At 28.1% G+C, this 25951-nt stretch overlaps 2 protein-coding genes across 3 annotated transcripts; both read right to left on the bottom strand.

Annotated features, from left to right (window-relative positions):
* Positions 1-7474: 7474 nt before the first annotated feature.
* Positions 7475-13750, bottom strand: LOC113872739 (probable galactinol--sucrose galactosyltransferase 2). 2 transcript variants are annotated; one of them, XM_027510534.1, is made up of 14 exons: positions 13661-13750; positions 12590-12797; positions 11981-12222; positions 11603-11693; positions 11377-11425; positions 11191-11282; positions 10712-10819; positions 10498-10620; positions 9803-10355; positions 9505-9572; positions 9281-9415; positions 8976-9193; positions 8613-8701; positions 7475-8381 (listed from the first exon to the last, which is right to left on the bottom strand). In XM_027510534.1, exons 2-14 carry the CDS (start codon positions 12778-12780, stop codon positions 8067-8069), a joined length of 2274 nt encoding a protein of 757 aa, XP_027366335.1. In that variant the 5' UTR covers positions 12781-12797; positions 13661-13750; the 3' UTR covers positions 7475-8066. The 2 variants fall into 2 exon arrangements, with proteins under 2 accessions (XP_027366335.1, XP_027366336.1); XM_027510535.1 differs by lacking the exon at positions 13661-13750 and adding an exon at positions 13436-13632 and having other exon boundaries at positions 7670-8381.
* Positions 13751-20374: 6624 nt separating this feature from the next.
* On the bottom strand, positions 20375-24850 carry LOC113871341 (calcium-dependent protein kinase 32-like). Its single transcript, XM_027508403.1, has 8 exons — positions 24110-24850; positions 23568-23691; positions 23314-23457; positions 22494-22646; positions 22216-22331; positions 21928-22095; positions 21298-21528; positions 20375-20781 (listed from the first exon to the last, which is right to left on the bottom strand). Exons 1-8 carry the CDS (start codon positions 24578-24580, stop codon positions 20626-20628), a joined length of 1563 nt encoding a protein of 520 aa, XP_027364204.1. The 5' UTR covers positions 24581-24850; the 3' UTR covers positions 20375-20625.
* Positions 24851-25951: the final 1101 nt, after the last annotated feature.

Raw genomic sequence — 25951 nt, 5'->3', positions numbered from 1 at the left:
TTCCTCACTTAGTAAAGAAAGAAAAAGTTCTTTAACCTCGTCTTTTTCTTTTTTTACTTCAGAAAACAGGAAAGAAAGTAGAAAACGAAGATAGGTTATTTCAATTCAAATATTAATAATATGCTTCATGCTGTGTTTTGGCTATGCATTGGTCGGTGGATATATAAGAATTCAAAGGAGTACATACATACATGCTTATTGGATTGAAATCACATTTTTATTAATTGCTTCTTGTTCCTTTGGCTGAAAAATGACACGTTATATATATATATATATATATATATATATAAGTTCGAAAACTAGATCCCTCTCTCTCTCTCTCTCTCTCTCTCTCTCTCATAGTTGTAATTTTATTTTATTTTTTGTTAAGATGTCATTATTAACTGGAAGAACCAGGAATACGACATATAAAAAGGATAGTTGATTTGCTTCCACGGTAATATTAATGTTCCTGCCTTTTTTTTTGCTTTGACTAAGAATGTTCAGAGACATCTAGTGCATTTATGCTATTATAAATTCGTATAAATAAATTCGAAGATTCATGGAATGCAATAATTACTGCTTTGATCCATGTCAAAGATAAACAACGAAATTTGTAAAAGTATGGTTATAGGTTAAAGTCCTCTGTACATACTTACGATTATTGATACACACACTAAAAAGATAAGGTTTCTAGTAAAATAACATTGTTAATAATTTTTTACTAGAGAGAATTTATCAATTTAATTATTGAATTTAAAGTTTCTAAAAGAAAATTAAATCTTAAAAATTTACACAATTTAAAAAATAACTAATACTTTACTATATTACTATATTTAACATATATATTATTTAAAATATAAAAAAAAAGTTTTTTTGTTGTTGCTATTAATAGTTTTTACTAGATTATACATCTACGAGTGTATATAAATTACATTAAATTTTATATACATAATTATCATAATGAAATATTAAAAGAATAAAAGTTAGATTGATAAAATTTACTCTTAATAATTATTAAATATGTCATTTAATTATATGACTATGTGAAAAAAAGAGTGAGAGGAGGGAATGTGATTATAACACCTCTTTTCGCCATTCAATAATTTTTTATTTTATAATTTTGTTATGAATTTTATTATTAAAGTAAAAATTTTATCATATACATTATGTATATAAATAATATGTATATATATAATTGAAATATATAAAAATAAAAACATTTAATTATTATTTTTATTATTGTCTAAATTTTATAAAAAAACACTTAATAAATATATAATTATAATTTAACAATTAATTAATCAAATTTATAATATATATCTACATTTTTATTATAAAATTTTCTACAAATGAAATTAATGGTACATTTAATATAGTAACTAATTAATACAAACGTATATGACCCCTCATTTTATAATGTAGGATAGGTTATTTATTGACATCAATATATACCCTACCCTATACTTTTTTATTTTCAAAAGAAATTTTTCCCCCCTCATTTTATGCGACGGTAAATTAAATCATTTTACATTATTCTACTTGTATCTTATTTTTCTATAACAAAAGTCACATCTCATATCACACAGTGTAAATCATTACATGTTTCTCATATGCCTTGGCCATGAATTAGTGGGAGAAAAATCGATCCAAAACTTTCATTCAAAGGGGAAAAATATCACTTCTTGATGTATATAAAAGAAAATTTTCATAATTATTGTAGACAATTTTATTTTCTATATATCCATTACACTTTATATTATAGAATTACAAAATCATATTCCCCCTTCCTTTCTATATTAGTCGATGTTTCTCACTTTACAGAAATTTGAATTACACACTATTTGCAGGTTGGTTTAACGTATACTCCATTTATGGATGTTTCCTTAAGCATGATTGAAATCATATAGTAATTCAACAATACGCTACCCATGACTTTCGCATATTGGTGAATAAGAAAACATATATATATATATATATATATACGTATGACACTACCGTGCCATTCCATGCATATTACTCATGACACGTAGGAGTGAATGTTTGGCTCATCGTATGCGTGTGGAATTTTTGCACTTTCTTTTCAGGTGTTCATCATTAATAATAATTAGGACAGTTAGGAACAACATGACTGGCAAAACTTTTTTGTTTGGTTTAATGGTTTCACGTGTACAGATGAATTGATAACTATGATTTGCTTTTTTTCTTCTGGCAAGCAAAATTTTCCTTGTAAACTATAACTATGATCTTAATCAACAAGAATATGACATAATATTAGGAGCAAATTTTCAGTATTCTTATATCATTTATTTTCTTGATAGTTATATCATTTGTAATTTGGTAATCCTTCTCTTAAAAATATATAATTGAAAAAAAAAATGTTTACACTTACTAAGCATCATAATTTTAATACAAATGATAGATATTCTTTATTAGAGAATTAAAAAAAAATCAACGCTAGACAAATAATCATGAGATTTTAATATACCCTATAGTGCCTCCTGGCACTATATACTTCTGCCATTTAACCATCTTACGTATAAGAGGTCCTATTTCCAAGTAGATTCAAAGGCTTCCCTGTAATTGGTTTCTTGTTCTACTCCCTTGTACTAAATCATTCCATAAATGTGTGAACACTGTCATATAATATAATGAAAATTAAGAATGCATGTATATATTTTCACGTGGATAGAAAAAGAGAATCAATGAAACACGAGATGCATTGAGGTCTAATATTTGATATGGCAACTATTGATACATTGACAAAGGTTTAGGGAACTTTAGAGGCCACAAAATGTTTCAAAGTGACAAAGTTGAATGCCTTGTAGTCAAAGCCATACCCTCCAAACATGCACCTGCTCAAACAAATTACGGTATCCAAAGCTATTTTGTGATGATGCTAGCAAATTGAATAGAAAGAATAATATACATCTCTAGAAGTGACAAGTGTTATATGTTGTTTTGGCAAGAGATGCCCGAGAAGATGATCCAAGTTGAATCATTATATCATCAAGGTATGGAGCACAAGGTGGATGGATTAGTTTCATAAACATATTAGCAATTTAGGTAGGAAAGTTTAAGTTGAACGCTAAAGTTTGATTAAGTTGTTGCTAATTTGTACTCTTGATCATCTTAAAAATATATTTTCTAACACGTTCTTTTAAACACATTTTTTATTGTTAATTAAAAATAAATAAAAATTATGTGAATTTCAGTTTTAATATAATAAATCTCACTCATTCTTTTATAGTTTCTAAAAAATTTCAGTCAATAATTAAAATAATGTATTCTCGTCAGGAGTATATTTTTAAAACTTCTCATTACCGTAATGTATTCTTTTAATTTGTACTTTGCTCTCAAGTATATCAAATTAAATGGGCTCGTACAGACGTAAGCATTTGTATATTCTCAATGATTGTACAATAAATCATATCATCTAAAATTGTGTAAACATACTTGAAGATGTTTTCGTAGGTGGCATATCCTATAAGAATATATATAGTTAGATATAGAAAGTATAGGTATAGGGTAGGCCTAAAATGATAAATTTTCTTTTCTAACAAGTTGAGCAGAGAAATGTGAAAAGAGGAAGGCAAAGCTTTTAAGGGAATACTTGGATGCACTTAATAATTGCAAGTCCTATTCAAATTTGTAACAAATTTTTTTTATGATAGAAGACAGAATAAGAGGAAGAGATTTATGAGTAGAATTCATCTTGAGTAGTTGTCAAGAAGTAATTGAATGGATATAAATGTGATTGTCATCTAAAATGAATTACCTCCACATGTATCATTAACTTTCTTTTAAACACATCCATGTATTGGACAACAAATTTTGGTCATGTCACATGTGTTTAACTACAAATTCAACCAAAAGGGACACGGCTAATGGAAGTAACATGAATGAAACAATAAACCATGTCCTTTTTTCAAAAAATTGATCTCTACTTCTGACCTGCATTTCGAAAACATATTAATTAATTAAACGCTTGAATATATGCATACATACATATATATATATATATATATATATATATATATACATATACATATACATATATATATATATATATAAGTTTTTATTATATAAAGTAAAAATAAATTATGAAAATTGTAAATAAGTTATTTTCTTATGTTCTACACAAAGTATTTCTAAATACAACTTGAGTACAAAATTTAAATGCTCAAATTTAATAGAATCTAGGTGTATGTTTGATTACATTACTCTCAAGTGGTTCATTGAAACCTTGTCTACTGATTCTTCTACAGTTTGATGCATTGGTTACAGTAGTTCCAATATCTGATAGAAACAAAGAAGCTCAACTTAACAGAATTGTTGAATTCACATCAAGCTATTCGACGATTTTATTTTTTTATTGATTTTATGATTTTTGTGGTTTATAAAGACTAATCTGATGAGGGAATTAGTTTGTAAGAACTAGAATAAACTCACTGTGAATTTGGAAATGAAATTTTAACAAACATTATCAATGTTCTTACGCTATTTCTGGACAAAATTTTTCCATTATTTTTCTCCAAGTGTTCTGCTCGGTTGCTATAATTCTATTCAGAACATATGGAAGTTTTTAAATGACAGAAATAAGATTTGTGGAGATTGCCAATGTGTAATCCTATCCTTGTTGGTTTTAATTACTGAGTAGAATGTGTAATTTTACCCATATTTATTCCTATCCAATGTTTTGGTCTAACATTTCCTTGGCAAAAAACATTGAATTTCATGAGTTGTTTGATTTTGATCTTGATGTTAGGAAATTTATTTTGTTACAAGCTACCCAACTATCAAATAAACCTGTTCAGAACTAATAAAGATGTGTGAATACATGTTCTTTCACTTGACAACCACTCAGTTATAAATTTGTCACTGCAAACCAATGAAACTATTACCTTCATAGACTATTGGTAATTTTTACTTTTGCTCTTTCTGTTGCAGATCAAGCTCTAGGGTAGAGTTCATGTACAAACGTTTAGTAGTTTGTGCTTCTGTTCTGATCATTATCCTGTTTGGGCTTCATGATTTAATTAAATATTTTTATTTTTTAAATTCTGTTGGTGAATTTACTATTCTACCTCAAATTTTGAACTATGTAGTTTCTGCTAAATTTGTTTTGGTTTTTACCTTTCATAATCCAAACTGGTGTGATAAAGAAAGCAACCAGCAGTATAAGAAGTTGAATTTTGTGAAAATTTCCACTGATGAAGGCATTAAAACACATACGTAGAGGTTGGAGTTCGAAAAAAGTATAAATAATGAGAAGTTCATGAGCACTTAAGATATATAATAGTACAAATAAAACCAGGAACTAAATCATCAAGCTAAATAAATATGAAGTGAGCATCTTGATATGAGATATGCAAAGACAATTATAATCTTCACTCATAATAATTCAACACTTAATTCAATCAATAAATTCTCTTTGTATTGATTAGTTAATTCTAGGAACCAACAAATTGACATATATGCATGTTAGGCAGAACAAGTCAGAAGCTTTATCTACACCCTCTGCTTAAATATTTCATTCCTTGTGACACAACTCTGATCGTCCTCACTTACATATTTACACCCTAGCCTGCAAGGGTGATTAGATATGCACAAAATCAATCCATATTCATTATAAATCTAATTATATAGATTAGATTTTAAATCAATCTATTTTATATTTTTAAAACTGATTATAAAATTTGGATTTAATTTAAAATTATTTTTAAATCCAGTAAAATATACAATAAATATTTTTATATTATTATTGAATTATAATATTTTAAAAAATAAATTTTATAATAATTCATTTAAAATTATATTTGCATATATTTTAATCAGTTAATAGTATATATTTTTTCATATTTATATTGTATTAAAATTAAATTATTATTTTTTACTTTGTATCATTTATCTACCACACAAACTAAATAATAAATAATTCATTTTTCTAATTAAAGCTGTATCAACAATGTCAAAGTTTTATTTGTGATGAAAATTATACTATGATTCTAAATAGAGAATGTATTTGAAATACTATTTCAATAATAAAATTTTGTTAATATATATTTAAAAGATATTAGTTAAAAAAATGTTATTATATTTTATAATTATTGAATGTTTATTAAAGTGTAGTTATAATTTAATAAAAAAAAGTGTAGTTATAATTTTGTTGATTTGATTTTTCAAGTTTATTCATTCTTTTATCAGAGGCATTTTTTGAAGAGAGAAAAAGACACATAAATTTTATTTAACAAAATTAATTTTTTAAAAAGTATTTTTAATCTGCAGTAATGTTGAATAAATTACTATCATGTAAAATTTTTTTTTTTTAAATTTGCTATGTTTCTATTTATTTTAATGTTTTTTATTAATTTATAAAATAATATATATTATTTTTTTTTTAATCAAAATCATACTTATCTTTCACTAAAATCATGTCACACTGTATTTATTGAAATTTAAACTTGATATCAAAAAATAATATATATCACTTTAAAATATACAAATATTTAATATTTTAATTTAATAATTAAAAATATAAAAAACCAAATATTCAAATTATTTATTATAATGATTTGAATATTATTTTAATCTTTGTACAATTTTTTATTTTTAATTATTATTTATATAAAAACTGTAAGTAAAACTTGAAAAGATTATGTTTAAAATAGTTTTTCCTATTAATTTTTGTAGTTATATTATTATTTATCTTATATTTTTAAGAAGTTCATATTATATATATTGTTATTACATAAATTTAGTATTAAAGCGTCGCAGCATGAGGTCACTACTCCGAGAAACACGAGACTGTATTTCCTAGCCAAAATTCTAATCCACTTAATTGGTTGTTTGCCCCACTCCAGAATGGAACTCTAGTGCAAAGATCAATTTTGACGAAAGAAAATCTAGTTTTGTAAAATAAAACCCAAATTATGTCTGGATTAAAAATAAAGTAGATTTTTAAAAAATGAGTCTAAAAAGTTTAGTTTGAGTTAAAGACTGATTTTTTGCCCACCCATCCTACAATTTAACACCCTTTTCCTTCCATATCCACACCATTACTTGTTTGCTTTGAGTACATATATCACATACGCCTTGCTCTTGGAAACTCGCATTTTGTCTTGTTTCTACAAGATTATTTCATTTTCGTTTGACTTTATCACATTAATGTTTTTACATATAACTTATTTGAAGAAAAAAAGGTTATGATTGAAAGTGCAAATTAGTTTTAAACATCCAATTTTTAATCCTATGCTTCTAAGTTGATACTATGGATTCTTTCTTGTTCCTTTTAGGCAGAGACCAAGAATATTAGGAGCAAGAAATTATAAGTGATACCTGCTTTTCAATAGATTTTCAACGTTTTTCACCCCTTTGATTATTATTTCATCTCATTTTTTTTTGGTCTAGGACTACCAATATTCAGATATTAAGATAAACATTTGAATAATCTAGATCAAATCAATAATATCACAAGGATAACATTTCATTTCATCTCATCTCTTTCTATGTTATCATATACATTCTTAAATATTCAAAGATAGCCTAATACCAAAGTAACAAAAACATTTGTAATAGATAAAGTGTCATTAGTCTTTCCATCCTCATCCTTTTCTCATATTCATGACAAGATCCAATATAACTATTTTCCAGTATTGTCTAATCTTCAGAGGTGCTTACAATCTTTAATATTATCGATTAAAACTTGCCTCAGATCCTCATGAAAGACTCCAGGACCAGTGAGCACAAACAGCAACATGATGCTGAGATTAATTAGAATACTAAACCATTAACTTGCTCACCAATGCTTTAAAAACAGATCCAAACAATCTTATTTGTACTTTTTTCCACTCTTTTTCCTATTTTAGTGTGTCCAAGGGCAATAAAGAACATGAATTCACTCAAAATTGGAAAAACGTGCAAGTTTTTATTAAATGAAAGACATCCCTTGGCAAAGAACAACTCAACCCCACCAAAGATACACTCATACCAAAAACCACTCTACCCACCCTATGCTACTGCTACATCTAAATTTTATTGTCATAAAACCCTCAACCAACATTCCCAAAATGGAAATAATTAACTACTCAAAATTGAATCTCTATCAACCATTTGTACATCTCCTCTATTGGTACTGGGATTGAGAAGGTTATCAACCCAATATCTGAGACATAGTTGAAGTCAGTTTCATTGTCACCAACCACACACTTAAGTGGGCGCTGGGAAGAATAGACCCCAAATCTGCCACTTCCCCTGACTCTGAGAGTAATAGTTGCTTTTGCTGATTTCTCTCCATTAGGCGCTACAGATTCTTCATGGATTTCAAACTGTTCCACAGCACCTCCAGTGTTTAACATATCCAGTAGACCTATTGGTGCAAATGAAATACTTGGTGCAATTTCCTGTCCAAAAGAATTGATTCACTTAACATATCAAGCTATATGTTGTATTAATAAGAACATACCATAGGCATAAACCAAAAACTTATAAAGTATCATAATATCATATATTAATGGATTTGGATCCTCTCATACTACTAACATGATATGGTTTTCTCTCCAATATCACCATATTATGTTACTTGTCAACGTGAGAGAATCCGTATTCTATATTAACTAATAGTTGAGACTTACCTTGATTGGACAAAAATGGAAAAGCTCATACTCTAAAACATTAAGTGTCACTGGCAACGAAGCACCTTTTGGTAGCCGAATTACCTCACCTAAAATATGGATGCGAGTTAGTTTTAATAAAATAAAGTGGAATTGAGGTAATTCAATTCAACAAAAGCATGATGAATGGGATGTCTAATTAATTTCTTAATTCATATAAAACTCCATCACAAATAGAAAAATCAACTTATTTTGAAGAAATGATCACTTATTTTGACGAGCTTTGTGATAGAACTTTTAAAAAATAAGCGATTATTATTTCTTCAAATTAAATATCTTACCAAAAAAAGCACCGAGATAATTGCTTTCATGCATCCTCTTTACCTGATCTGTAGGCATAAACAATAGTGTCGCCATGCCAGTCAGCACCTGCCACTTGAGCAATGAAATCAACATCAGAGGCACAAACAGAGCCAGTAAGTGTCCCAGGAGATGCACAATGAATTCGGGTTTTCTTCTCTATCTTGCACCATCCAGCACCTTGGCAATTAAACACCCCAACCACTCCAGAAAATTTGTTCAAGTTCCATATCTTGAGCAAGCTGGAAATTACAATTTAGAAACGTGAACCATCAAAATGTCACAAGAAGGATGGCTTGAGAAGAACAAAGATAGAAGATTTAACACACCTAGTTCCATCTCTTGCTGGATCAAGAAAGAGAGAGTCAACAGTAGGCCGGCCAGGCAACTGGGCACGGAGAATTGAACCATCAGGCAGAACCAGTTTTTTAAGAAGATCAAAATTGTGCCTTCCTGGCTTATCACTATAAAACAACAAAAATACATATAACAAATGTGCTCATTTCAAGTATGATCCATCATAGAACAAGATCTGCGATGCATATCATTATACCTAACATAAATTGGACCTCCACTGACTGCACGAGCTGCAGCATGATACTCTGCAGCTGGATGTAAACTCTGAAATTTCAAATATTTTTGTTAACAACAAACCAATGCTACCATAAATAGTCAGTTAGTACATCAAATTATACTCCATTTTGCACTAACCAGTCTTTAAAATACAAAATATATGCAATTTGATCATCCTATTACTAATTTTCTAAGCATAGAACTTTTGATATACATGTTTTTGAAAATGGCCAATTATCAACATCAAGATGTAAAAAATTGCTATCACTTCCACTTACATGGAACATATCCCAGTCAGGTTGCATGAATTCTCCAAGGAAAAGTGTGTTATATGCAACGGATGAAATATGGATGGTGTGGGAAGCAGGATCATGTGGATAAAAGTCATCAGAAGCTCTCACAACAGCAGTTTGCTTGGCACTATAAAGGCCATCAGTGTTATGACACATGCAAGCAATGCATCCATTGTCAGGAAAATTACGAGCAACAGACGCCTCAAGCGCCTGATGATAGCTGCGAGTAAGTGAGACTCTACCACCATGACCACTACCAAGGGTCTCAATAATGTTTTGCACATCAACCTTCACTCCATCTACTCCACATGAAGCTAAGTAAGCATGGAGCTCATTGTAGAAATCAAAAACCTTTTTCGGGTGCACCAGACCCAATCCATGTACCGACAAGCTATCCATGACAAGGTCTGGTTGGTTTCCAAGGACACCTGGAGACTGCACTGGGTATGCTAAGGCAGTGTCATAATGCTCCATGCCACTTGCTGCTGGCTTTACTCCACCCCAATAACCAGCTAGAGCATGCCAAACATAAACATATCTACCATCAAAAGTCCAGAGTTCAGAAACTTGAATTAGATAAACTTTTTCTCATACATTTCTTCTCACATAATTTAGATGTGTCCAACAGAACAACACAAGAACAAAGTATAGCATCACTTTTTAAGGATTCAAGACCATACTTCACATTGTGATGTTGCTTTGCTTCATCTACAACATGTTTCAGGCCTGAGATTGTACCATTGCTCTGTTCATTCTTTTGAAATTTAGCGTTCTCCTTAATACCAGTCAATCTTGTAGCAAACCTGCAATAATCAAATTTTTCGAAAGAACAATTACAAGTTCCTTAATCAGATGTAATTTTAGAATGCTGAATCAATACAAATAAAATCTTACTGTGCTCCTTCTTGTACAACACAATCTTCATCCTTTGGTTTACTTTCAATCTGTTGCCAACCATCATCTATGATGAGGAACCGAGGGGATGTGCCCCCCTCTGACAGGCTGAAGAAATATTGGAGAAAGTTCAGTATTATAGTATCCAGTCAATATCTAAGTTCCCAAATACTACTACATCTGTTCTAACTTACCAGCCGAGAGAGAAAAGAAATTACACAAGTCAAAGAATTCAATCATTTTGTTGGAATTAATTGTTAAACTTACTAATTTACCATTTATTAATAAGTCTCTTTTTGACTCTTGGATTACTCAAATAATATAAATATTTCATATGAACAAAAGGTATTAGTGAAAGAATTGCAATTAATATTGTCTTCCACTTTTATAAGGACAGATAAATAGGAATAGAGGTAGTATTTTGATCTCTTTTTCACTCATCACAAACATAGTATACTACTATTTCTGTCACCAATTACCTTCTAAGGCCTTCTTTAACACCCTCTGCTGTGACATCAGTATAGAAAGCATCCCATGTGCACCAGCCAAACCAGTCAATAAAAGATGGCAACTGCTTAAACCAACAGAAGGAAAAAAATTGACACCTGATCAATTGCACATTAAGTGTGTTTCCTTTGGTAATACTACTAGGAGGAGTTCCTTACTTTTTTCTTCTCACGACGAAGGAAAGTTTGCATATAGTTTTCTACAGCCCTTGAGTGATCATAAGAAAAGGAGGAGTTAGTAATACTAGGATTGTCAACATACAGTCTCAAATGAAAGACAAATTCAAGCCAACGCAAATAGGATTGCTTAACTTGTAAGTTTGATTGGTTTTTGCACTCGAAACACAGATAAAATATCAGAGACAAGAAGGGAAAGATGCCTTACTTGACAGCCTGGTTGATGACTTCATAGGGGTTGGTACCAGCATGCATGTAGACCAGGTGAAGGCCTTGATTGGTCTCAACAGCTGGATCTCCTGCAAAACCAAATCACACACCAAAAGCAAAAAGATCGTTTCGGTTCGATTCTTCAAGACTCCTCCCTACATACATATTTTCTCCAAATGTATATAATCTGATCCATTTGTTTGATTTAATTGATTGGTAGTCATTGAGCGTTTTCTCCATGCAATTAGTATTAACTATTCACATATGATAGCTCCACCTCATCATCTCTCCAAACTTCATGAAGATAATTACAACCCAATAGCAAGGTCCAATGTAGCTAACACCAAGTCAATTTTCATGGCGAAGAGCAACTCACCACTCTCAAGGCAAATCTCGATTTCGTTTTTGTCATTGCCTTGTAGAACAGCACGGAACTGGCCTTCCAGGAGAGGAAGCATGACAGTGTAGATTGTTGCAGAATTCTCCTGGTTATCTTTACTCTCTTTGCTCTCTATAAGCATGAATTGAGTCTCCAATGGAACATCCCTCCCACAAGTTCCCACTCTGTGAGTCATCCACCATAACTTGAACCGGAAACAACACAAGAACCGAACATCCCTATTCATCAAGAATCAAGTCAACAGTTACAGTCCAACTCAATTGAATAAGTTCCAGTTTAAATAAACTTATTACCAAGTACATATAGGAGAAGAAAATAAAGACTTAAACATAAATCAAACTTCTCTTGTAAATTAAAATCAACTTATATACCTCACATTTTTTAAAAGCTATTTAGTTTAACTTCTCCAAAATTTGAAATGCACATTTATTTTAGTTCCTTATTTCTTCTCGTATAAGTACTCATTGAGAAGTTTATCCATAATAAACCTAAAGTAAGTTTTTTGAACTCATGATTATGGTTGCAAATACAAGTCAACACACCATAGGAATAGCAAATGAAGTTGTAAATGGTTAAGGAACTTACTCTAAGACACCCATTGGAAAGACATGGAGGCTTTTGCTGTTGGAAGCAGTGGCACCAATAAAAGCACCGGTCACAAGACCCTTTCCGGTTCCTGGAGTTAGCACAATGTTGTTTGGCACTCCAGTTAGTATGGTCTTGCCATGAACTACCAGGTTCCCATCGTTAACCGAGATCTTAGGTGTCACCGTCATGTTGGAACGCTACACTACTGTCATAACACCATATCAAATAATTAAGAAACACCAAACTAATTCACCATATAATCCAATGTAATTCCCTGTATTACCATACTGGAAGTAACGTAACAACTATTGATACTTGAAGACTCTATAAACTACGAATTATAGACTAATGAAAATCTAAACAAAAAAAAGCCACCTACATATATTAATATGCGATACTAGCATCGTCGTTGCATACCCAAATTAACTGAAGACAAGGGACAAACCATAAAAATAAAATATTAAAATTTAAAATATTTAGTAACCAGTTTACCTTCAAGACATAAAACACTAGTTAAGAAATTAATTAAAAAATTGTTATTAAAAATCACTTAAGAGTGCATTAAAAATTATGAGAGATATATAACATTACACTCTATTGAAAAGTATTTTTATTTTTAATTCATTAACTAAGTAGCTTAACGACATTGGTTAAGCTTTTCTTTAACTTAATTTTAACTATTATAAATAAAAAAATTCATTTACTTCAAATTTATTTTTAATTAAAATAAATTTTATAAAACATATATCAATTAAACTTATGTTGGTGAACAGTAGCTGCTTTGTCAGATTAATGGAAGTTGGTAGAAGGAAAAGAGAGTATAGTAATAAGGATTGAACTAACACTGTCTCTTTCCTAAAGTCGGTGCTTTCAGTCACCGAACCAACGAAGCACCAGAAAATTAATAAAGCAAGTTTCGAAATCTGTGGCCTCTTAAAGACGTAACAGAACCTCACAAACACAACAAATAACGTCGTGGTCGTGAAGCTGAACGCTTCCATTTCATATTCTCAACGTAGAACCATTTTCCAAATCTCATCCATAACCATAACAGGCACAAGAACTCACCGGAACGACGGCGTTTGAAGAGCAAAGGTTTTTGTATGAAAATATGAGCAGCAGGAACAGCAGGTAACTAAGCTTAGTACGAACTACATTGAGACTAATGAGAGCGCAGCGAGGCTTTTTATACGGTGTCCGCTGGTAAATGTCGAGCAAGTTCCAGAAATTGATGCCTTCATATTGTGACACGTCCATTCTCTATTCAACCTTGGAAAATGTTGAATTATTCACGATTAGAAATAAAGAACACAGGTTTTTGAGTTTCAATTTTTTTAAGTTAACCGTCAAAATTTATTTAATTTTTTTATTAAAAATATTACAAAATTAAATGTATTGAAGAATATTGAATGTTATAGGTTTTCTAATAAAAAAATTATGCCTTTTATTTTTAAAATGTATCATGAATATAGATTAAAAAAATATCTTATTTATTTAATTGTCTTTAATGTGTTTAAAAGAAGTATTAAATATATTTGATGAAATATTTAAATTATTATAAAAATATGAAATAAATATTTTTTATAATTTTAAGATAATAAATATTTTATTTTAATAAAAAATTAGCTTTATCTTTTTAACATGCTTTGTAGTACCCATTAAAAGATAATTATTTTTAAGTCAGATTATTAATTTATTTAGGAAACGTTAGTAATTTATAGAAGGGTTTCCATTATCGAGGGTCTAAAAATATTGATTAAAGAGTTATTAACAGATAAAAAGTTTTTATTATAATTTGGATTTCGCTGTTGAGGAATTAAAACAAGAAGTATTCATCAATCGAATTAAATTGTTTTAAAATACAAAATTAAATCGAGAAAATTAATAATCAATTAAATAAAAATTCAAATATTAAACTATAAATAACTCTAAAAATTAATGTTAATAAAATTATTTATATATTAAAAATTTATTAATAACATTAAATAATGTTTTTTATTTTCTTTTAATTTAATGAGTGACTTTAAAATATCAGGATCTTATTTGAACAAATCTCTAAATAAACATTTGTAAGAGAAAAATATAAAATATAAAAATATTTTTTAATAAATTTGTGAATCTTAAATTTAAAAATATAATTAATTTTAACTTATGAAGAACTATTTGGATTTATTTTACTTATTTATATGTTCTCCTATAAATATTTATTAAAAAAATTAATTCAAACTAAGTCTAACCAATTTTATCTTCAAATAGATTTCAGTTTTACTTCAGATAACTACTCACAAAAATTTAAAATATAATATATATATATATATATATATATATATATATATGAATTTTATAACATTCACTTTGTGTCATATATACACACTTATATACATGATAAATAAAATCTGAATAAATTTTAGTTTTTTATAGAAAAATTTTAGTTATTTTGAATCTAAATCAGACGGTACCTTTTATTTTATTAATTTTTATAATTAAACTTGGTGATAAATTATTTTTTAAAATATCTAAATAGAAATATAAAAAAAAATGTTTTATGAGTTTAGTTTTTTTATAAAAAATAAATAGATAATCAGTTTATCAAGACTAACAAAAATATTATATGTCATAATTTATATTATATTTTTAAAAAAATTATAATATTAAATAAATAAAAACATCATTTATAAATTTGATAAATATATTTATTTATAAGAATAATGAATATATATATATATTATTAAAAAAAAATTATAATAAATAAGCATATACAAAAATTAACAATTATAACGTGTGAAAACGGACCACCATTAGAAAATAAATATATTCTGATAGTTAATTCTTATAAAAAAAATAAAATCAAATGAGTATTTAATTAAATAAGATAAGTACTATGTATTGGAACAAGTGCTCATAAATATGATAAGAAATTAATTTTTCATGTGTATTACAACCATATTTTAAGAATAAATACGATTATTTAATAGTAAAATTTAAATAAATTTTATTTGTTCAATTAAAAAGAATAATAAAAATTAAATTTTTAATTCCTTTACCTTATCCAATTCTTACCATTGTGACCCTTCATGAACTTGGAAGTATCGGGTGGGTTCGAATGGATGATGTTTCGTTAAACCTCAGTTTATTTATTAAAAGCAAACAACTTTTTCATTAAAAATTAGGTAAATTTGTTAAAAAAAAAATAAAAATATTAAAATTCACAAAAATTGAATGATAATTTTTGTAATTAAAAAATAATATTTTAATAAAAAAATTATTTGACAATAACCATCATTTGTAATAATAATAATAAAGGAATGATGTGAAAAGGTTATTTATTTGGTTTCGCGAAGCAACGAGCTTTGCTTTTTCCAGAGGATAAGGGATTTTGAAACTTGCAGCGTTATATTTGGTGGGTTAACAAAATCTGTGATTGCAAACACACTCAAACACTTCCTCAACATGCAATGTAAGTCATTGAATTGAGGCATATGTAGCATTTAGTTAATATTATTTGTGAATAATTTTTTAAAATACTATTTTGTTTAAAGTTTATCTTATTTGTTTTTATTGATTAGTTTTTGTGCATTTTTTTATTTTAATATGTAAAATGAATGTTAAAGTTAAAAAAAATTTAGAATGATGTTAAAAAAAAGTGCTAAAAATTGCTGTTTCAGTATTTATTTAATTAATATTTAGCTTATTAAAAGTGAGTAGAGGTATAGTTTGTAAGTAAAGTTGTATGTGTCTAATTTAAAGTGAGTTAAATTAGGTATTTTTTATTTAAATAAATAATAATTCTTAAATCTATACTTCAAGTACTTGCTTAGAAGAGTTTAATTAAAAAGAAATAAAAATAAAAGTGAGAATAATATTTTTACTGTTTCAAATTTTCAAATTATCGATTTTAGGATTTTGAATATGTTTCAAAATATTATGAATGCGTTAATTATTTTTTTATTAATTCCCAATTTTGAATAAGTTTTTATTTAAATATCATTGTAGTTAATTTAATTGACTTTTTTTTTTCGAAATATTTGCGTTACCTTAAAAAGCAAATAGTAACAGGAGATGGAAAAATATTTATCTATAAAAATACTGATTAGTGTTTACAAAATACTTCGTAACCATTTAAATTTTTTTAATAAAAATATAATATTTAATTTTATTAATATGTTCTTATAATAATATTTTAGAAAAATATTTTATTTATTAACATTGTAATCAGTGTCTTTAAAAAAACTTATTAGCAATATTTTAATTTATTAAATTATGCTAATTAATGCTTTCAAATATTGATTAAAAATGATAAATAAAAGATAATTAAAAATGATTAGAAATATACACAGCAGCTCAAAATTTTTGAAACAACAATAGCAACGTTATTAGAGATATTATTAGAAATTATTTAACAGAGTTAACTAAAGAAATTATCAAAAATAGTTTTTAACTTTTATAAGTTATTTTAAACTTAATTTAACAAAAATGTTATATAAATTTATAATATAAATTGAAGTGCCGACTTGAATTGTTTCGCAACAAAATTAAGAGTCGCATATATCATTTGGATGTTTGTGCGATGTCTCGGTAATCAATATTTTTACCCCCCAAAATTACTACTTTATAATAAAAAAAATTGTTCATATTTATCTATCAACTAGAACCCTAGAATTGAACTGATAATGATAAACTTCAAATTCGTGTTGAAACGAAAGCCATACGTCAAAACCAAAATCCTACGTTGAATTTTATTTCTTTTTCTTCATCTGTAAAGCATATTAAAGTGTTTCAGAATTCATAATTGCCGAATATTTTGACCATAACATCATCACCTTTTGCCCATTTTAATCTGATGAAAAATTGTTTAAGGGTCTTGTTAATTAATATAGTTTTACTAAAATGCATGTGTTAGATTAAATTAATTTATTGGTTTAAGTTGCATATTGAAAATATTGAATATAGAAGAGATAAAATTATATTATAAATATAAAAATTTATTTTATGATTGTTCATTACAATATGTAGCATTTGATGGGTGAAACTTTATAATTTTATTTGATTAAAAATGATACATAAGGTGGTTTGCGATTTTATTCAGTAAAAAATTATTTGGTATCCAAAAGAATTTTTTAGTATTTAACATAATTACGTTTATTGAGATATTAAAATTGAGATCAAGTTAAGCTAAAATAATCTTTAATGGTTAATTTACATATTCGATAATGTGTAAATATATATATATATATATATATATATATATTATTTTTAGTTTCTTAACGAATATTCTTGAAGACACAGGTTAACATTTGTCATTATTCAACAGAGATAACTTATAAATTTTATTAGGAGTGGTTATAAATACAAAATTGAACTAAAAAGAATTCATAACCAATCAAATTATTAATAAAAATATTAAAAAATATAAAAATTAATTCATTTTTAATTATTACTTTGTCTAACAATATTGAACTAAATTACTATCTATGTATTATTTTATAATAAAAAATTCTAACTTTTTTTTTAGTGTGTACTTTACTTTTGTTGCAAACCTATTTTTAAGTAAAACTAAATCAAAATAAGTAATTTTTAAGAGAATTATAGATCTTTCTTCCATTTGTCATTATTTATTGTCATTGTTTATCCATTTAGAATCATAATGGACAAAAAAAAAATTGTTCATAAAAAAAGTTGTTAAGATAAAGCATAAATGCATATCACAGAATAATATATAAAGAAGGAAGAAAGCAAACTATTAAAGTGATTGGCCAGAATGTACAAATTAAGGTTATTACCCAAGTAAATACCTCTTAAGTTAATTTATAAGCATAAACTGAACTTAGGAAGTTGTCTCCATTTCTCAACCCAATGCATTTTTTCAATAACTCAATGGATGTAAAACAATTGTTTATTAAAAATTAATAATTGATTGTTAGGATAAAATACGAATGTATCAAAATATATCACGTGACAAAATATAATTCAAGAAGAAAATAAACTATAAGAAAGTGAGGCTAGTATATTCCCCACATAAAGCATAAACAAGATTAACACTTTTGTAATTAGAAGCTAGTATATTTCTCGCATAAATGATACTAGATGTAAGTAAGAAAGTATTCACATGAATTTATATGAATTTAAAACACTAAAGATAATTAGAAATATTAACAATAAAGTTTTAGATTTACTTATTAAACAAGTTCAAGTTATTATATTCAGTGTATAAATATTGTGACAACTCATATAATTGCATAATTGTTAATGATTACGTAGGAATTTAACTAAATATATAAAGTACTAATCTTAGTTCTCTCCCATAATGAGTTTTTGGATTAAGAACCACACTTTAATCCACATCCATCAATTATAGATATTTTAACCTAAATAAATGAATAACTTAAATTAATTATTAAGCTTAGTTATGCACCTCATCTAAATTATGAATTAGTTCATAAAAAATTATTTAAGAATTCTAATAACTTTTTTCAATTTAAATTATTATTTTTTCTTATTGAATTTACAGAATCATATTATAAGTCTCACTTTTTTCTATGGTTGGGGATTATGTGAAATGTTAATTAATTTGAAAATTGAAAGACATTTAGATTTACGGTTACACTTTGGCTCAAATTGTGAATTCTTTTCTCAATGATTTTTGTTTCCTTTTAAATTTGCATGATTAATAATTTTGATACTTAGTTCTAAAGAGATACGATTAACACTTAATACAATCATAAGCATACTTTACAATCATTCAGTTAGTAATTTTTTTTAGCTAAATTGAGTGGAACTCAACAACATGCATTGGTTGTGAGTCTTATGTAATAATTACTTATTATGTTATTAATGTGAATTTATTATGTTATTGTGTTCACAATATAATATTTTTTAGGATTTATCTGTTTGTGTGCTAGCAACAATCAACCTAACTTGATGATTGAGGTCAATTTCCAACTTATTTTATTCATACTTTTTATTTTTATCAAAATTGATAAATTATAATTACTGTTGTATTTGTTTTGATACATGCCGATATAATATTCTCAAAACAAGAGAATAATGATTGAATACGTTGAATTAATAAGATTTATAAAGAATTTTAATAACACTTTAATATAGTAAAATATTCTCTCTAACATATCCTTCTTGAGTCTCAAAACATTGTAAAAATGATCAAGTTAAGTGATCTCAAGAATGAGATAAAAAGAAAGAGAGAAGAAAATACATTACAAGAAGAAGATACTCTAATTTATTCTCTCTAACATATCCTTCTTGAGTTCCAAACATTGTAAAAATGATCAAGTCAAGTGATTTCAAGAATGAAATAAAAAGAAAGAGAAAAGAAAATATGTCACAAGAACAAGAAGATTCTAGTAAAGTAAAGAATATGTGTTAGTCAGATTTAGTGATTATTTTACTAAACATATTCATTACTCATTGCATGTTAGAGCTAAGTGTAAAGGTGCAATACAAGTGTGGTTAGTAATGGAGAGGCCATTAACAATATATGAAGTCTGATAGGGTGATTTTTGATGGATCGAAAAGAATGATATGGTGAAGAGAAAACAACATTGCAAATGTGCTAGAAACTACATTGTTTTTCTTTACTTTTGATTTATTTTTATTATGTACTATTTAAGTTTAGACAATTAAATCATAATAATCTTGATAATTAAAAACAATTTATGTGAATCAATATTTTGGAAACTCAATTTAAGAATCATTTTTATTATTGTTTAACAGGTACATTTGCACACGAACATGTGACTATACGAAAATATTAATAGTCACAATTTGAAGACTCATCCAATTTTCCCATCCTTTCCTTTCTCCAATGATGCTGTCAACAAACCAAAAGAACCACAAAAAATAACATACACCGCAAACCATAAACATTACTGCTCAAACCTATATCCCACTTCACCCCAAAATTATGAGGATTTCTTGAAAGGATATAAGAGAAAAAATAGAGAAAAGAATCACAATGAAAGAAAAAGAATAAAAGGATGACATCTTTTTTGCATTTCCATGTGTAAATCTTGTCATTGTCATTGTTTGTCATTGTTTAATTGCAATGAGCCGTCCTTCATCAATTTTTGACTTAGACTAGTAAACCTCTCTCGTGAATACTGCCTTGATGCTTTTCTCCAATCTGTGCCAGCCTTCATCATTGCAGCAAATTCCTCATAACTTATTCTTCCATCCTGCAATATCATGAAGTTAAAGATCAAAGGGTCGTTCCAAATAAGACGAGATTTACAAGCAAAATTTTAAGAATCAGTCTAGATTAAGAACATTATAGACATTCATATAGATTCATCTTATAGTTTCATAGAAACACTAAAAGGGCCCAAATAGAAATTGGAAAAATTGAAAAAAGGCAAGGAATGAATTTTCCCTAATTTGAAAGTTAAATTTAAACTACAGAGAAGGGATAAGTTATCAAATAAAAAATAATAATCCTTAAGAATCTTATAATGCATACCAAAGGGGAAGTAAAATCTAACTATTTTGTGTTTATCATAGGCAACTTGTTTCAACTTGAATCTAATATCGTCAAGCAAAGGCACAATTTGACATTAAAATTGCAATATGATTGAATAAAAAGAGTTTAATATGGACATTAAAATGAAAAAAAAAAAAAAAAACAAGACGACAGAATTTCCTTAAAACTTTTAACCCCAAAAAAATTAAGATTGAATAAAAAAAGTTATACTAACCTTATCAGTGTCCACATCATGCATAATTGCATTGATAACTTCTTCATTGTTTGTTTCAACCTCATCAGCTAAGGCATTATGTAACTCCTCAATTTCAATATATCCACTTTGGTTCTGATCAAAAAATTGGAATGCTTTGTGAAGGTGCTCCTCATTGTCTTTCTTTCTCAAATGAATACAAATGGCTAGAAACTCTCCATAATCTAGATACCCATCTTTGTCTACATCACCCTGAAAAGCAGTCCCAAAAGATTAAAAGTTGAAGTGTCAATCTTCCAAAGGTATGTATATAAAGCAATAATTAACATAACAGTACACTCAAATAATACTTCTATAAAAGTAAAGTAGGAAATATCATCAAGAGTATTAAGAATGACTGCTTCTGACAATTTAGCTCAAGCATACCTACTTATAGAACATGTTTGTGTTGGCATAGATAAACTAATATATCATACCTAGTAAAATAACCCATGTTTGCAATTAGTTTGATATAGTGTAATGAAAATACTCTTGAAGCTCTAAACAAAATAATCTTCCAAAACAAGAGACATCAAATTTGACAAACTACTTATTTCTTAACCAGTCAACTATGGAACAAACACAAGATTCATAATAAAGTGAAATACTCACAGCTTCCATAAGTATTTGGACATCTCCATCAGGAATATTGTGGCCTAGCTTCTGCAACCCTACTCGTAGCTCATCAATGTTAATCTTGCCTTTATTGCTTGTGTCCATCAGCTCAAATCCCTCTTTTATTCCAGCAACTTCTTCTACTGACAAATGCTCTGCAATCACCTATTCACATGAAAGTCAACAGAACAAAATCAATAACTAATAAATTAAAAGGACCATATATCAATAAACATTTTGGAGATTTTTCCCCATGTGATATTCAATTATTGTTGAGAACATTACCCTCAAAGCTCTTTTCTTGAGTTTGTTCATCACAGAAAATTGCATGAGCCTTGCTCTAACAGCTTCTCCCAATGAAATATTAGGAGCTTTGTTTGCATTTTGTAGCCATGGATGATCTGCATTAGAACAAGCAATATTACCATCCTCACATTTCAGTTTTGAAATTTAAAAAAAAAAAAATTGCTCATCCTCTAAGCATAATATTGCACAAAAATCTACACTTCATCTCCCTAAGCATTGTATATGAACTGCACAAACACATGCACACACACATATACCTAACACTTGTTGTGCAGTCAGCCGGCTCTGTGGGTCAGGATCAAGCATCTTCTTCACAAGGTCCTTTGCATTATCAGAAACCTTTGACCATGGCTCCCTTTTAAAATCAACAACCGATCGTATAATTGCTTGAGCAACTCCCTGTTCAGTTTCTACATTTTAAGACAGGATTTAGAAAATCAAATATACCACATAGATGAAAACAAGAAATAATGATCCAATAGAAATTGCACAAATGCAATGGAAAATAAACAAAACATCATTCAAAATATTAATCCTGTATCTTATATTAAACATACAATGCATGAAAATCTCACACAAGCACCAAATTATATCTGTTCATGCAAAAAAGATCATGGTAAAATATTTCTCCATAAACATATTGAAAGAAGATATTGTTCAAATTTTTTAATGATCTGTCAATCCATTGGATAAACATGTTAATTTGTCCAGTATCAATAATAACACAATTAATTGTCACAACACCTCATACTGAGAATATAGATCATACTAATTAGTTCAAGATCACTAAAGTGTAACCAAGACATTGTTCTTATAGTCACAATTCAGGTCATCGTATTCACTAGAAATAAGATTCATTTATTAAAAAGCATACCACTCTTTTTTTTTCTAAATTGAAATTCAAAAACACGTATTATTTCTCTTCCAACAACAACATTTTTTATTACTAATCTATTATAATAAATATTTGCTATTAGTAGCATAGGATGAATGCCAGTGACCTAAAAGTGGATTCTAAGCTACTTAAGATCTCAAACTCACATAAGCTACAAATATCATTCAGAATACAAAACTAACCTGCCCAAAATGGCGGAACACCACAAAGTAAGATGTAAAGAATTACTCCTGCACTCCAAATATCTACTTCAGGGCCATAATTACGCTTTAATACCTCAGGAGCCATGTAATATGGACTTCCAACTATTTCATCAAATTTTTCACCTGTAGAAAATGGCAAACTTAAGGTAATTGTAAATGGATGGTATCAAGGCAGCAACAAAATGATAGGATCAAACAACAACAGTGTTTCAATTACTAGCCAAAAACATTACCTTGTTTAAAGAAAACTGACAATCCAAAGTCAATAGCTTTCAAAGGTGCTGTTTCCTTCTTGTTTCCAAATAAAAAGTTCTCAGGTTTGAGATCCCGATGCATCACACCATGTTTGTGGCAATTCTAAACCACAACAAAATACAATCATGACTAAATATCAAATTTATAATGAATAAAAGGAGGAACATTGTGCTTCATTTCAATATAGCACATAGTATATATGAAAATGTGTACGATACATAGTAACATGGAATTAAAGTGAACGACAAAAGTGTAATTTAATTATCCTTGCAAAAATGAGTCTAATTTATGAAAGGGAGTACATAAAAAAAAATAATATCCTACACTAAACCTTAAAATTATGAACAGTCAATTTAGCAGGTAAAATTAAGAAGGGTCATTTTAATCCTAGAAATTACCAATTGTAATAATTTTAATTTTTGAAATTATAAAAAATAGGGATTAGAATGACCGGTACTTTTATAATTCTAATAAATAAATAAACTAGCTGGTAATTTTATAAATTAATTTAGGCCGTTACCTGCACAACTTCGACGATGGTTTTGGTGACGACAGCGGCAGCGCGTTCCGTGTAGTGGCCACGCGCGACGATGCGGTCGAAAAGCTCGCCACCCTCACAAAGTTCCATGACGAGGTGAACGGCATTGTCGTCTTCGTAAGTGTCCTTCAACGAGACGATGTTGGGGTGTTTGGGTAAGTGTTTCATGATCTCCACCTCTCTCCTCACATCTTCAATATCAATGGCTGTTCTGAGCTTCTTTTTCAAAATCGACTTGCATGCCATCTCCTCCTTCGTTTCTCTGTCCATGCATAGATACGTTATTCCAAATTCCCCTCGACCCAATTCTTGGCCCAACTCATAGCGAAGCCCAATGTCATGGCCCGTTGGCTTCTGCAGCACCACCAACTTCTTCCCTATCCCATTCTGCTTCTGCTTCTGCTTCTTCCCCTTCTTGTTTATTCCTGATGGGGTTGTGCAACAGTTTCCCATAAATAAAAATGGCTGTGATTGTTTGTAAGAATTTTAAATATTTAATAAAAGCAATTTAAGAGAGGGTTTTGGGGAGAGAGGGGAAGGGGAAGAAGGAGGAAGGAGATGGTTAATGTTGATACACTTGGGTTTGGTCTCTCCTTCTTCTTCTTCTTCTTCTTCTTTAACCCTCTCTCTCTTTAATGAGATTTTCTCTTCCTAGAAATGGCAACACAGAAGAAAACCCATCAACACAATGAGTTGGTTTTCCAATTCTGTCCTATTCACGCCAGAGTATCAAATTTCCGATTTTTAGATATCTAATTGTAATGGTCTTTTCCTCTTTTCTATTTTTGGCAAATCTGATCTCCTTTCACGGGACTAACAATCAGAGATAAAGTTTTTACATAAGATAATGATAGAAACAGGCAAATAATTTAGATGAACTTTGATACTTTGATTATATATTTAAATTCTTATAATCAATGTATTGAAGTAATGGTAATTTAGTGAGATCAGAATAAAAAATGTTGGTGCTACAAGTCATTGAAGAACAAAATAAGAGTGGTTCTTTCACTTTTGGAGAATAGGAGTTGTATGCTTTCGTTGCATCCCTAAGTTTACATAACATATCTGATATCTCTCCTTGCAATTTCTAAACCTGAAGTTAGACTAAATAGAATTTGTATATTAATATATCTTATGATTAAAACTTCAATATGTACTAATCACTAACTCCTTAGAGCAACCTAAATATACATTAAAAATTTCGTTACTTTTATAAACCAACAAAAACAATAATTATACAAAAATGGCTGAGATAAAACTAACAAAAATCATGATTATACAAGAATTGTCGTAAGATAAACTGCTTTTGTAGATATCAGAAAGCTTTTTATTATTGAATGCTTTTTCTTTCTGCTGTGTAATTTTCGTTGATATTAAACTTATAAGACAGTTATTCAAGTAAATTTAATTTAACCCTACAACGATCAGAACTGGGAATTTGTTTATCTGGTAAAAACAAGGATAAAATTGCATTGTTTATCCAATTCCTTTTTTCTTTTTATCTTGCTAACAAGTATTTTAAATATTTTTTTAATTAAAATTTATGCATTAAGAATGTATTAAAAATAAAATAAAAAGTGAACTATTAATTTTTTTTTATTATTCATTTCCTTTCGGAGAAGATTGGAAAATAAAATATTGTTATAAAATCAACAAGCTTCAATGAAGGCTTGCACTAGAGATTTAAGACCTTTGAATTGCCTTCTATTGTACAACTTCTAAACTGAGAAGGATTTAGTTTTAATTAAATTTTAATTCATAAGAATTTTTTTAGTTGAAACAAATATTTAATTCTTTATTTTAAAAAATATCTTATAAAATTAC

This window comes from Abrus precatorius, unplaced genomic scaffold (genome assembly GCF_003935025.1).
Source record: "Abrus precatorius isolate BTA unplaced genomic scaffold, Abrus_2018 Scaffold7, whole genome shotgun sequence".
Lineage (NCBI taxonomy): Eukaryota > Viridiplantae > Streptophyta > Magnoliopsida > Fabales > Fabaceae > Abrus > Abrus precatorius.
Note: the sequence above shows the minus strand (reverse complement) of the source record. Positions and strands in the feature narration are given on the sequence as shown.